This window comes from Rhinoderma darwinii, chromosome 11, assembly GCF_050947455.1.
Source record: "Rhinoderma darwinii isolate aRhiDar2 chromosome 11, aRhiDar2.hap1, whole genome shotgun sequence".
Lineage (NCBI taxonomy): Eukaryota > Metazoa > Chordata > Amphibia > Anura > Rhinodermatidae > Rhinoderma > Rhinoderma darwinii.
Genome location: NC_134697.1, coordinates 90,590,215 through 90,604,902, shown reverse-complemented (window position 1 = coordinate 90,604,902; position 14,688 = coordinate 90,590,215). Strand labels below are relative to the sequence as shown.

The window sequence follows — 14,688 nt, the reverse complement described above, 5'->3', positions numbered from 1 at the left end:
GGAGCTGTTTTCAATAGAGTCAATGAAAAACGGCTCCAAAAACGTCCCAAGAAGTGACCTGCACTTCTTTTGACGAGCCGTCATTTTAAGCGCCGTATTTTGACAGCGACGCGTAAAATTGCTCCTTGTCTGAACAGAACATCGTAAAACCCATTGCAAGCCACGGGCAGATGTTTGTAGGCGTAATGGAGACGGTTTTTCAGGCGTAAATCGAGGCGTAAGGCTGGGTTCACACAGAGTTTTTTGCAGGCGGAATTTCTGCCTCAAAATTCCGTTTGGAAGTTTGAGGCAGATTTACCTCTCCCTGCACGCCGATTTTCGCAGCATTTTTCGCCCGCAGCCATTGAGCGCCGCGGGCATATAACGCCGCAAAATACGCTTTCTCTGCCTCCGATTGAAGTCAATGGGAGGTCAGAGGCGTAAAAGCACAAAAATAGGGCATGTTGCTTCTTTTTCCCACGAGGCGGTTTTACCGCTGGCGGGAAAAAGACGCCTCCGCCTCCCATTGAAATCAATGGGAGGCATTTTCGAGCCATTTTTGACAAGTTTTTTGGCGCGGTTTCCGGAAAAAAAACCTCTGTGTGAACATAGCCTAAAACGCCTGAATTACATCTGAATTTCATGTGAACATACCATTGTGGCTACACTGGTGTTACCACGGTTACATAGGAGAGGGGGGTGTCACAGGGGCTCTGAAAAAAGATCAAATATCTGTTTTATATCTCCAAAAAGTGTGAGGTTTGATTCTGGAACATGTAAATGGTAATAATATAATAATGCTATGTCACAGCGCCACCTGGTGGCCATAGTACAGATTGCGTTCATCATCCGCCTGATTAGCATTTTAGTAAAAATCTCACATACAAAGAAGCTGAATATGTTTATACTACGCGCATCATGCGTCACACACTGACACCTAATAAACGGACAGGAAAGATTCTGACTGTAAATACCTGAATGATTGCCTCGCTTCACCCAGAAGTCATAAACGTCACTTCCTGTTTGTGTGTTCCAGTCATTTTTCTCCGGGTACTCAGATGGCCTACCAAGACAGTTGCCATCTGTGACCACACGAGGCCGCTGTTGCTACTGCACATCTTTTGTGCTGTCTGCATCATATAAAACTAGGTCTATAAATTCCCTGCAGTATTGCTATATTATTCATTAAAATATACAATATCGGAATAATTTGAAAGTAAAAAGTTCCCCGCGGTGACCACACGATGGCGCGCTGCTGCTCCTTGTATCACTAGGCTGCCTGCATTACATTGAATTTAGTGAGCATTTCACAGCATTGACCACACGATGGCGCTGCTGCTCAGCGTGTCACTAATTCGGTCTGAATTAGGGTAAATTCACACAGCCCCGTAATTTCAGCCGTTACGGACGCTGCCGTGTGAACATACCCTTACATTTAATTGATTATGCATTTCCCAGCATTGACCACACGATGGCGCTCCTGCTCAGCGTATCACTGGGCTACCTGCATTATATTGAATTTAGTGAGCATTTCTCAGCGTGGGCCACACGATGGCGCTGCTGCTCAGCGTATCCCTAAGTCAGCCTGAATTACATTGAATATAGTGCGCATTTGCCAGCATCGACCACAAGATGGCGCTGCTGCACAGTGTATTACTAGTCTGCCTGCATTACATTCAATTTAGTGAGATTTCTCAGCATTGACCACACGATGGCGCTGCTTAGCGTATCACTAAGGGTATGTTCACACGAGGGCGTCCGTTACGGCTGAAATTACGGGGATGTTTCAGCCTGAAAACATCCCCGTAATATCAGCCGTAACGGCATGTGCAGGCGCTTGAACGCCGCGTCAATTACGGGCGTAATTGGCGCTGCTATTCATTGGAGTCAATGAATAACGGCTCAAATTACGGCCAAAGAAGTGACAGGTCACTTCTTTGACGCGGGCGTCTATTTACGCTCCGTCTTTTGACAGCGGCGCGTAAAATACGCCTCGTGTGAACAGACAAACGTCTGCCCATTGCTTTCAATGGGCAGATGTTTTTCAGCGCTATTGAGGCGCTATTTTCGGACATATTTCGGGGCAAAAACGCCCGAATTACGTCCGTAAATAGGCCGTGTGAACATACCCTAAGGCTGTCTGAATTACATTGAATTTAGTGAGCATTTCCCAGAATTGACCCCACGATGGCGCTGCTGCGCCGTATAGCCAATGCAGCCTTCCATAAGTAATAAGGTCGTAAAATATAGTCAGTAATACCAGCGATGACCACATAATGGCGCTATTACTTCATCCATGAAAGTAAACAGTTCCCCGCGGTGACCACACCGTGGCACTCGACATTATATTTTGTATGTTTTTTCCTGCAGCGCATCATCTATAGAGGCTGTTCCACTTGCATTATATAGCTAGACGAGACACTAACGTCTGCTCAGGGGCGTAACTAGGAAAGACTGGGCCCCATAGCAAACTCTTGGCCGCCCCCCCCTCGGGTGCCACAAGCAGCCCCCCCTTATAAATAGTGCCCCCTGTAGAATGTGCCATACAGCCCCCCTGTAGACAGTGTCACCCTATTTGTAGATAGCACCCCCACCTCCCCCTTGTAGATTGCCATAAACCCCCCACTGTATAGAGTGCCACACAGCCCCCTCCCTTGTATATAGTGCCACACAGCCCCCCTAAGTAGAAAGTGCAGCACAGCTTCCCCTTAGTAGATAGTGCCACATATAGAAAGTAAATAGGAGGGGACCTCCAGCTCACCTTAAGGCAGAAGAATTTCAAATGCCTGTTGCGCACGGATCCTCGTGTCGGCACACGTTGGTGAAATTGTAGCAGAGAAGTAGTTGAGATCCAGCGCAGAAATGGAGAGTTATTCAGAGATATGTTAAAATGGAATCTAGTTCCAATTTTATTGGATAAATATACATAAAAACAGGGAGTCTTATTCCCACAGCGGGTAAGGTGGATGTAGATGGAAGAAAATAGATGCGTAGCCTACGCGTTTCAGACGATAGACTCGTCCTTAGTCATGGCTGAGAATGAGGCTATCGTCTGAAACGCGTAGGCTACGCATCTATTTTCTTCCATCTACATCCACCTTACCCGCTGTGGGAATAAGACTCCCTGTTTTTATGTATATTTATCCAATAAAATTGGAACTAGATTCCATTTTAACATATCTCTGAATAACTCTCCATTTCTGCGCTGGATCTCAACTACTTCTCTGCTAGATAGTGCCACACACAGACACCTGTAGATTGTGCCACAGCCCTCCCCCTTGTAAATAGTGGCATACAGTTCCCCCATGTGTATAGTGCCACACAGCCACCCTATGTGTAAAGTGCCACACAGCCCCCCCTTGTGTATAGTGCCACACAGCCCCCCTTTGTGTATAGTGCAACACAGCTCTCCCCCATGTGTATAGTGCCACACAGCCACCCTATGTGTAAAGTGCCACACAGCTCCCCCTTGTGTATAGTGCAACACAGCCCCCTTTGTGTATAGTGCCACACAGCCCCCTTTGTGTATAGTGCCACACATCTCTCCCCCTTGTGTATAGTGCCACACAGCTCTCCCCCTTGTGTATAGTGCCACACAGCCCCCTTTGTGTATAGTGCCACACATCTCTCCCCCTTGTGTATAGTGCCACACAGCCCCCTTTGTGTATAGTGCCACACAGCCCCCCTTTGTGTATAGTACCACACAGCTCTCCCCCTTGTGTATAGTGCCACACAGCCCCCTTTGTGTATAGTGCCACACAGCTCTCCCCCTTTTGTATAGTGCCACAGATCTCTCCCCCTTGTGTATAGTGCCACACAGCTCTCCCCCTTATGTATAGTGCCAGAAGGCAATGGCACATCCGAGAAAGTTGTATCAGCCAGGGAGATGTCACTCAAACATGGAAAGGTGGGTTTGGAGGCAGGACTATGTGACTCGTGAGGATATCGGCACCGCCCCATGACCCTCTAATGAGTAATTAGCATATAGTGTGCGTCGTTTTAAAAGTGGATTTTAAGGATTTTGCTGCATCTGAAAAAAACATACAGCGGAATACTGTCAGATCATGTATTACCGCATGGTGACGGTTCAAGGGGTTAAAACTACCAGACAGGTTCCCATGAAATATACAATGAATTGAGAAAAATTCCATCTGCCCTGCAATTTTGTTATAAATATATCCTATATAATTACAGCTCCAGAACCAAGCTCTGACATATATACAGCAATAGAACCAAGCTCAGTACATATATACAGCACCAGAACCAAGCTCAGTACATATATACAGCACCAGAACCAAGCTCAGTACATATATACAGCACCAGTACCAAGCTCAATACATATATATACAGCAATAGAACCAAGCTCAGTACATATATACAGCACTAGAACAAAGCTCAGTACATATATACAGCACCAGTACCAAGCTCAGTACATATATACAGCACCAGTACCAAGCTCAGTACATATATACAGCACCAGTACCAAGCTCAGTACATCTATACAGCACCAGTACCAAGCTTAGTACATATATACAGCACCAGTACCAAGCTCAATACATATATATACAGCAATAGAACCAAGCTCAGTACATATATACAGCACTAGAACAAAGCTCAGTAGACAGTAGCCCAAATATAGACCCCCCTGTATATACTGTATATAGTGGCCCACATCTCCACATATAGACCCCCCTGTATATAGTGGCCCACATCCCCACATATAGACCCCCCTGTACAGTGAAGGAAATAAGTATTTGATCCCTTGCTGATTTTGTAAGTTTGCCCACTGTCAAAGACACGAACAGTCTAGAATTTTTAGGCTAGGTTAATTTTACCAGTGAGAGATAGATTATATAAAATAAAAAAAAACAGAAAATCACATAGTCAAAATTATATATATTTATTTGCATTGTGCACAGAGAAATAAGGATTTGATCCCCTACCAACCATTAAGAGTTCAGCCTCCTCCAGACCAGTTACACGCTCCAAATCAACTTGGTGCCTGCATTATAGACAGCTCTTACATGGTCACCTGTATAAAAGACTCCTGTCCACAGACTCAATTAATCAGTCTGACTCTAACCTCTACAACATGGGCAAGACCAAATAGCTTTCTAAGGATGTCAGGGACAAGATCATAGACCTGCACAAGGCTGGAATGGGCTGCAAAACCATAAGTAAGACGCTGGGTGAGAAGGAGACAACTGTTGGTGCAATAGTAAGAAAATGGAAGACATACAAAATGACTGTCAATCGACATCGATCTGGGGCTCCATGCAAAATCTCACCTCGTGGGGTATCCTAGATCCTGAGGAAGGTGAGAGCTCAGCCGAAAACTACACGGGGGGAACTTGTTAATGATCTCAAGGCAGCTGGGACCACAGTCACCAAGAAAACCATTGGTAACACATTACGCCGTAATGGATTAAAATCCTGCAGTGCCCGCAAGGTCCCCCTGCTCAAGAAGGCACATGTACAGGCCCGTCTGAAGTCTGCAAATGAACATCTGGATGATTCTGAGAGTGATTGGGAGAAGGTGCTGTGGTCAGATGAGACTAAAATTGAGCTCTTCACCGCATCAATGGGAGAATGGAAGGAGCCATGTACCGTCAAATCCTGAGTGACAACCTCCTTCACTCCACCAGGACATTAAAAATGGCTCGTGGCTGGGTCTTCCAGCACGACAATGACCCGAAACATACAGCCAAGGCAACAAAGGAGTGGCTCAAAAAGAAGCACATTAAGGTCATGGAGTGGCCTAGCCAGTCTCCAGACCTTAATCCCATCGAAAACTTATGGAGGGAGCTGAAGATCCGAGTTGCCAAGCGACAGCCTCGAAATCTTAATGATTTACAGATGATCTGCAAAGGGGAGTGGGCCAAAATTCCATCTAACATGTGTGCAAACCTCATCATCAACTACAAAAAACATCTGACTGCTGTGCTTGCCAACAAGGGTTTTGCCACCAAGTATTAAGTCTTGTATGCCAAAGGGATCAAATACTTATTTCTCTGTGCACAATGCAAATAAATATATATAATTTTAACAATGTGATTTTCTGTTTTTTCTTTTTATATAATCTGTCTCTCACTGGTAAAATTAACCTAGCCTAATAATTCTAGACTGTTCATGTCTTTGACAGTGGGCAAACTTACAAAATCAGCAAGGGATCAAATACTTATTTCCTTCACTGTATATAGTGGCCCACATCCCAACATATAGACCCTCCCCTGTATATAGTGCACCACATCCCCACATATAGACCACCCCTGTAGATTGTGCCCACATCCCCACAAATAGACCCCCTTTATATAGTGGCCCACATATAGACGACCCCCCTGTAGATAGAGCCCCCACTATAGATAATGCCACTCACAGTTTTATGAGAAAAAAACTTTACATGCTCACATGACCCCGTTCCCACCCTGTCCGCTGACAATGCAGACATGCTCTCTTCTGAGCGGGTCTGCAGGAGCTGAACAACGTGTCGTTCAATGACGCTGATTGGCGGGGCAGAATGACTTGCCCCGTCAATCAGCACCTTTCAAGCACGGAAGCGGTGCGATGACGTCAAAGCACCGCTAGCCAATCAGCTGAATGGTCAGGCACAAAACATGCCCGGCCATTCAGTGCTAATGCATGTATTTGGCTGTCGCTAGCACCGGGGCCCCCTCTGGTGGTAGCGACGCCTACGGGCATGAGAGGGCCTGTGTCGCCCTGCCTATACTTGTTAGAGGCTCGGAGGCGTGGGCCCCATAGTAGCAGCACTACCGCTGTACTAGCCATAATGGCTGCTAGCGGCGCTACCGAGCATATGGGGGGAGCGTGTCAGCTGGCGGCACTGTCCCCCACAAGCCGCGGGCCCCGTAGGTAGCAGCTGCTGTAGTTACGCCAAAGAGTCTGCTGCTACTCTTCTACAACAAACCAGCACAGACGAGACACCACAGTCTGCTAATCATGTGTAACAATAAGGATATGTTCACACGCAAAATACGTCTGAAATTATGGAGCTGTTTTCAGGCGAAAACAGCTCCTGAATTTCAGACGTAATTGCAAGTACTTGCGTTTTTCGCGCCGTCCTTTACAGACGTAATTGGAGCTGTTCTTCATTGGAGTCAATGAATAATGACTCCAAAAACGTCCCAAGAAGTGTCCTGCACTTGTTTGACGCGGGCGTATTTTTACGTGCCGTTTTTTGACAGCGACGTGTAAAATTACAGCTTGTCTGAACAGAACATCGTAAAACTCATTGCAAGCAACGAGCAGATGTTTGCAGACGTAATGGAGACGTCTTTTCAGGCTTAATTCGAGGCGTAAAACGCCTGAATTACGTCTGAAAATAGGTCGTGTGACACCAGAGTCTGCTCCACTTGTATTACAATACCTGGCACAGAGGAGACACCAGAGTCTGCTCCACTTGTATTACAACACCCGGCACAGACGAGACACCAGAGTCTGCTCCGCCTGTATTACAACACCCGGCACAGACGAGACACCAGAGTCTGCTCCACTTGTATTACAATACCCGGCACAGAGGAGACACCAGAGTCTGCTCCACTTGTATTACAACACCCGGCACAGACGAGACACTAGAGTCTGCTCCGCCTGTATTACAACATCCGGCACAGACGAGACACCAGAGTCTGCTCCGCCTGTATTACAATAACCAGTCAACCAGAGTTTGAGGCTACAAACAAGAACATAACTCCGGTAATATGAAGGAACAGGGACATAATGCCTGTAAGATGAGGTAGCAGGGACATAATGCCGGTAATATGAAGGAACAGGGACATAATGCCGGTAATATGAAGGAACAGGGACATAATGCCGGTAATATAAAGGAACAGGGACATAATGCCTGTAACATGAAGGAACAGGGACGTAATGCCCGTAATAAGAAGAAACAGGGAAAAAATGCCGGTAATATGAAGGAACAGGGACATAATGCCGGTAATATGAAGGAACAGGGACATAATGCCTGTAATAAGAAGAAACAGGGAAAAAATGCCGGTAATATGAAGGAACAGGGACGTAATGGCAGTAATATGAAGGAACAGGGACATAATGCCGGTAATATGAAGGAACAGGGACATAATGCCGGTAATATGAAGGAACATGGACATAATGCCGGTAATATGAGGGAACAGGGACATAATGCCTGTAATATGAATGAACAGGGACATAATGCCGGTAATAAGAAGGAACAAGGACATAATGCCTGTAATATGAAGGAACAGGGACATAATGCCGGTAATATGTTGGAACAGGGACATAATGCCTGTAATAAGAAGAAACAGGGACAAAATGCCTGTTATATGAAGGAACAGGGACATAATGCCTGTAATATGAAGGAACAGGGACATAATGCCGGTAATATGTAGGAACAGGGACATAATGCCGGTAATATGAAGGAACAGGGACATAATGCCTGTAATAAGAAGAAACAGGGAAAAAATGCCGGTAATATGAAGGAACAGGGACGTAATGGCGGTAATAGGAAGGAACAAGGACATAATGCCTGTAATATGAAGGAACATGGACATAATGCCGGTAATATGAGGGAACAGGGACATAATGCCTGTAATATGAATGAACAGGGACATAATGCCGGTAATATGTTGGAACAGGGACATAATGCCTGTAATAAGAAGAAACAGGGACAAAATGCCTGTTATATGAAGGAACAGGGACATAATGCCTGTAATATGAAGGAACAGGGACATAATGCCGGTAATATGTAGGAACAGGGACATAATGCCGGTAATATGAAGGAACAGGGACATAATGCCTGTAATAAGAAGAAACAGGGAAAAAATGCCGGTAATATGAAGGAACAGGGACGTAATGGCGGTAATAGGAAGGAACAAGGACATAATGCCTGTAATATGAAGGAACATGGACATAATGCCGGTAATATGAGGGAACAGGGACATAATGCCTGTAATATGAATGAACAGGGACATAATGCCGGTAATATGAAGGAACAAGGACATAATGCCTGTAATATGAAGGAACAGGGACATAATGCCGGTAATATGTTGGAACAGGGACATAATGCCTGTAATAAGAAGAAACAGGGACAAAATGCCGGTAATTTGAAGGAAGAGGGACATAATGCCTGTAAGATGAGGGAGCAGGGACATAATGCCGCTAATATGAAGGAACAGGGACATAATGCCGGTAATATGAGGGAACAGGGACATAAAGCCAGTAATATGAAGGAACAGGGACATAATGTCTGGAAGATGAGGGAACAGGTACATAAAGCCGGTAATATGAAGGAACAGGGACAATGTCTGGAAGATGAGGGAACAGGGACATAAAGCCGGTAATATGAAGGAACAGGGACAATGTCTGGAAGATGAGGGAACAGGGACATGTTACCGGCATTGTGTCCCTGTACCCTCCTACATAGGACATGCCGGTCACATGAGAGGACAGGGACATAATGCCGGTCACATGAGAGGACAGGGACATAATGCCGGTAATTCAGGAACGATACGGATGTAATAAAGACGTGTTACATGTATGTACGTCACCCCCTTTATACTGGAGATTGGTAGCGGACGTTGGAATTGTGCGTTTCACGGTATCGTTGGATGTAGAAGAATCAGCCCGTGCAGCCCGCAGATAACAAGCCCCTAATGCAGCAGCAGCAGCTCTGCGCTACTCTGTTGTAGACTTGGAGGGGGGCTCTTAGAAGAGCCTTTGGGTCCTTCCTGCAGGGACAGGACACATTACTTGGCGCCTAATGAGCAGAATCCGCCGCTGCTGCTTTATTCCTGCTCCATTCGAGTTCAGGCGGGAGATGTTCCTATTGGTAGAGACAGGGGAGGAGGCGTGGTGTTATCTGCGAGTCTATAGAAATATTCTACTTCCTCATTGGCTACAGTGTCTGGCGTTGAATATCAGTTTTAGATGCGGCCAATCAGAGAAGAAGCTCTCTGCTCCATCCGGGTATAAGAAGTGACGGTGGGAGCGCAGCCGTTAGATCTGATCAGATAATAGACATGTCTGGAAGAGGAAAGCAAGGAGGCAAAGTGCGGGCTAAAGCCAAGACCCGCTCATCCCGTGCAGGACTTCAGTTCCCTGTCGGTCGTGTGCACAGACTTCTCCGCAAGGGCAACTACGCTCAGAGGGTGGGTGCCGGCGCTCCGGTCTACCTGGCCGCTGTGCTGGAATATCTGACCGCTGAGATCCTGGAACTGGCAGGAAATGCCGCCCGGGACAACAAGAAGACCCGAATCATCCCCCGTCACCTGCAGCTGGCCGTGCGCAATGACGAGGAGCTCAACAAGCTGCTGGGTGGTGTGACCATCGCTCAGGGAGGCGTCCTGCCCAACATCCAGGCCGTTCTGCTGCCCAAGAAGACCGAGAGCAGCAAAAGCGCCAAGAGCAAGTGAGCGCCGCTTATCCCACATTTAACCACAAAGGCTCTTTTAAGAGCCGCCCACGTGATCCTTAGAACAGAGCTCTCACCGCTGATCTCCGATATGTAAACGTTCTGCGCCAGATAAGTGGCTCTGCTTGTACAGAGATCTACCCATATGAATTCATATACCGCGGGGATAAACATTGAAGAGGAAGCCGTAGGGTGGGTGGGTGTAGAACTGCGTTACTCATGACCTATACATTCACTACTGCCTCGTGCAGATGGTGGCGCTGTCCTCATTGGTGCACTAACTATACTGTACAGGACACATTAATAGTACAACTACTCCAGTGATTCGTGTTCATGATCTACAACCCGTCCCCGACTACATAGTATCTTATATTATATCTTCCAGTCTCACTGGATTCTTCGAATGCGTCTCAGTAAATGTTACTCTGCAGCAACTTCATGCGTTAGTGGGATGAGGTCAGTCCTAAGTATAGACAACGCACTGTGTTAGTACGAAGTAGAAATAGGTGCATTCTGTTTCCTGTCATTGTATTGCCAGCAGCGCGATTATACCAGCAGTCTGGCAAAGTGACATACAAGACAATGCAAGTCCATACTTATGTGGAACTTGGTGCTACAAATTGCTAGTTTGTTTTGAAAATCTCGTAACATTTGTAGCAATGAGAGCAGCTTGGAAAACACGGCCCCTCCAACATTGGGTTTTGCTCTTGTAAAATGCCGTATCAGCTGCATCAGTTTCTTATGAAAAGTTCGGTTCGGCAGGTTCGCCGAATTTCATGAAAAAGTTTGATTCGGACCGAACTAGTTCTGACCGAACCTGTAATACAAGAAAGCCCCTAAAAATCGTGTATAACCCTGTTTTAAAGCCCTAGAATCCCTGTATAACACTCTTAGGTCACCCATGAGTGTATCCAAGTACTTTTGAGCTGTCTTTAAGGTGTCAAAGTTACGCCAACATGTATGGCTATAGGAAAACGGATGGGACACGGAGATAACTAACAGAAACCACTGCACTTGTGCATGTTGTATGCTTAATGCATTGTTAAAAAAGGTACACAAATTAACCATTTTAGGCGGCTGATGCCTGCCGGGGTTCATACATATAAGGTGGTAAAAGAAGAAGCAATGGCTTTTGACAAGCCCTCCAAAAATTGACCCTTTTTTTTGGCAGATGCCTGCCGGGGTTCTTCCATACATGGATGTAAAAGCAACAAGCAATGGCTTTTCACAAGCCCTCCAAAAATGGACCCTTTTTCTTGGCAGATGCGGCTTGCTCTCTGAGGAGAGAGGAGGTGCTTACTTTGGGTGTGGTGTTTTTTGCATACCTTCCCAGGGACTCTGCTCTGTTATCTGCCCAGGTATAGTACATCTGCCTGGGCTAGCAGAGTGCCCCGAGGGGGGCTCCATCTGGAGATGGAGTCCCGGGCCTCCACCCTCCGGAGCAGACCGGTGGGGGGTGGAGGGACATCCCAGTCGGCTGGGAAAGCTGAGCCAGCCCCAGGGGAGAGGAGGACATCGCGGGGCTGCAGCAATGTGGCCTCACCCCCCCAGGCGGCTGGGGCATCGCAGCATGCCGCCAGGAGAGCAGAGGCAATGGAGCAAGGAGAAGCAGGACCGGAACACCATGGCTGCAGGGACCTCGTGGAGTGGGGGTCACTGAGGCCGGGAGAGGAGGCCACTACTTTTGGCTCCCGCCTGGTGGCCCACCTCGAGGAATATAAAGACCTGGGGAAGTCCCTGCAGCGGCTCCGAGGAGAAGTGACGGCGGCCCGGCAGAGAGCGGCAAAATCCTCCGGCAGCAGGCGGGCCAAATACTCGGCACAGGTCCGCTCCCTGCTGCTGGAGGTAAAGGAGGTGGAAGACAGGAGAGACGTAATTCTGGAAAGGGGAGGAGCCTTCACAGAGAAATTACGTAACGACGACAGGTTCCAGCAAATGGAAGGATTAAACCAAAATGAAAACAAAGAAAAAAAAAACTGACAGCAAGCAAGGTGACAGCAAGCAGAGGAACTGCGGACGAGGAAAACCCTGGCAAGTCAGTACCGGTTCCTGTGCAGGAGGATTCGGGTCAGTCAGTTCTGGCGAGTTCTATCTTGCCAGGTGCAGCACAGCTGCCAGATTCGGGGAGCAGCTCCGTGTCCGAGGGGGAGCACCCCTCCCCCCCGGTATGATGACCCAGATACGTGACCAGGAATCCCCAGTATCGCTGGAGGGGTTCAGCTTCGGCACGGAGCTGCCCCCGGAGGAAGGTGAGAGAAGTACAGCAGCAGAGCGGAGGAGATGGAAAAAGCTGAGGAGACAGATGGAAGAAAGAAGAGAGGTGAGACTTGTATATGTGCACGGGTCTCCCCTGCACTCCGGGCCAGAAGAGATTCTGGTCCGACGTGCAGGACCCGCAAACCCCCCAGCCCCGGCTTCTGCAGTGGAGTCTGGGCGGGAAAGCGGGGAGATAGCATCGAGGGCGGGCAAGATGGCGCCGGAAGCCGCACACTGTGAAGTGGGCGACGCTGGCTGTCAGAGCGCTGCAGGGGGCGTGGCCCTAGTCCCGGCTGATGGCGAGCCCCGGAGACCGGTGTGCGGTGTGAGCCGCATACCGGAGGAGGGGGCGGACCGGAAGTCGAGGGCACCGCTGTCCCGCGGGTCGGGTGCCTGCAACGAGGCCGGTCCGGTCGCACCGGGACCGGCCAGTGTGATAGGCCAGCGGGCTCCCGACGCCTCGGACAAGGGCGTAGCCAAAGCCTCTGCTGGAGGCGGAGCCGGCCACTCCAGAGTGGAGGAGGGGAGAGGCCTGGCTGGTAAACACGCGGAGCGGCCGCTGCTGTGCAGCCTGGCAGGTGAAAGGGGCGGAGCCGGACACTCCAGAGCGGAGGAGGGGAGTGGCCCGGCTGGCATATGCACAGAGCGGCCACTGCAAAGCAGCTCATCATGTGAAATGCTTATAGAAGCAGAAAGCAACATGATAAAGAATAGAGAAGCCAATAATACAGTGAATACAGTAAATACAGTGGAAAAAAAAATATTAATAAAAATATGAATAAAAATGCAAATATGAATAAAAATGCAAATGTGAATAAAAATGCAAATGTGAATAAAAATGTTAATGTAAATGCTAATGTAAATATAAATGAAGAAGTGCCTCTCCCTGCCCTGGCAAGTGACATGGACACCAATGATGCGGAGGGTTGCGTTGAGGTGCCGCTTATGTCCCCTCCATAGTTGCGCCTGATGATGCAGAGGTGGGGGTGGGGGTCAGGGCAGGGAAGGCTAAGGAAAAACGTAACAATGTGGAACCTGGCTTGGCCAAAAGGGTGTTAGGATCACGGGAGGATGTTTCAGCCGGAAGTGTGGGGAGACCTGGCGCTCCCCTTCCCAGCGCCCCAAGCAGGACTTATGCCGGGGTAGTGGGGGGGGGACCGCCGGCCCGCCCACCCTCGTCCTCGGGCCCTGGGGAGGGTCACTTGCAACAGCGCCTCCTGCAGGCCTTAAGGGAGGGGAAGCAGTCCCTAACCATAGAGGGTGTGCAGAGGGATCTATCCTTCTGGATAGATAGGTACGGGTTAGAGGCCTTCCGAGAGAAAAGAGGAGATCAGTGGTCGCACCCGACAACCGGGCAGGCTGTGGTCAGGAGGAATGTGGTCCGTCTCCGGTGGCGTGGCAATGAAATCTGTCCCCCCAGAAAAACGGTGGTGGAGCTGCTTCTGGGGATGGGCTTCAGGGCGCGTGACAACTTCGCCCTGATACATCCTCATGGCTCAGCTGAGTTCGACATCAGCTTTGTTCAACCGGGAGGCCTAGAGGTCTTCTGGGGGAATTATGAGCTGGTGAAGGACGAGCCCGGCTGGCGGGATTTTGCTGCACAAGCAATATCCCGTCAGAATGGTCTCAAGAAGGTGACCGTTCTCACCCGTAACGAGTCACTTTCTTGCGTTGACATCATGACCTGGCTAAGTCGGTATGGGGAAGTAGCGGAGATGCCCAGGAAGAACCTGGACGAGTTTGGCATCTGGTCAGGGGGCCTGGACGTTTATGGTGAAACTTAAACGTCTGGGGCAAACTGTGTCCCACATCCCATCCTCTGCTTTCCTTGGGAGGGATCGTATCCTGGTCTTCTACCAGGGGCAACCAAGGCTGTGTCACCGGTGCGGCGACCCCTCGCATTTGAGTGCAGCTTGCACAGTACAGAAGTGCGCTCATTGTGGGGGGATAGGTCATCTAGCTGCATCGTGTGACCAGATTAGGTGTCACCTGTGTGGTGACTTAGGTCACCCATTCAGTAGGTGTCCCCGCTCCGTGGTCAATGCCGTCGC

At 48.7% G+C, this 14,688-nt stretch overlaps 1 protein-coding gene across 1 annotated transcript; it reads left to right on the top strand.

Annotated features, from left to right (window-relative positions):
• The first annotated feature begins 9,989 nt into the window (after positions 1-9,989).
• Positions 9,990-10,382, top strand: LOC142663330 (histone H2A type 1-like). Its single transcript, XM_075841940.1, has one exon. It carries the CDS (start codon positions 9,990-9,992, stop codon positions 10,380-10,382), a length of 393 nt encoding a protein of 130 aa, XP_075698055.1.
• The last annotated feature ends 4,306 nt before the right edge of the window (positions 10,383-14,688 follow it).

Bases quoted from the DNA above. Each gene is read 5' to 3' on its own strand.
- LOC142663330 (XM_075841940.1), top strand. From the start codon at position 9,990: ATGTCTGGAAGAGGAAAGCAAGGAGGCAAAGTGCGGGCTAAAGCCAAG.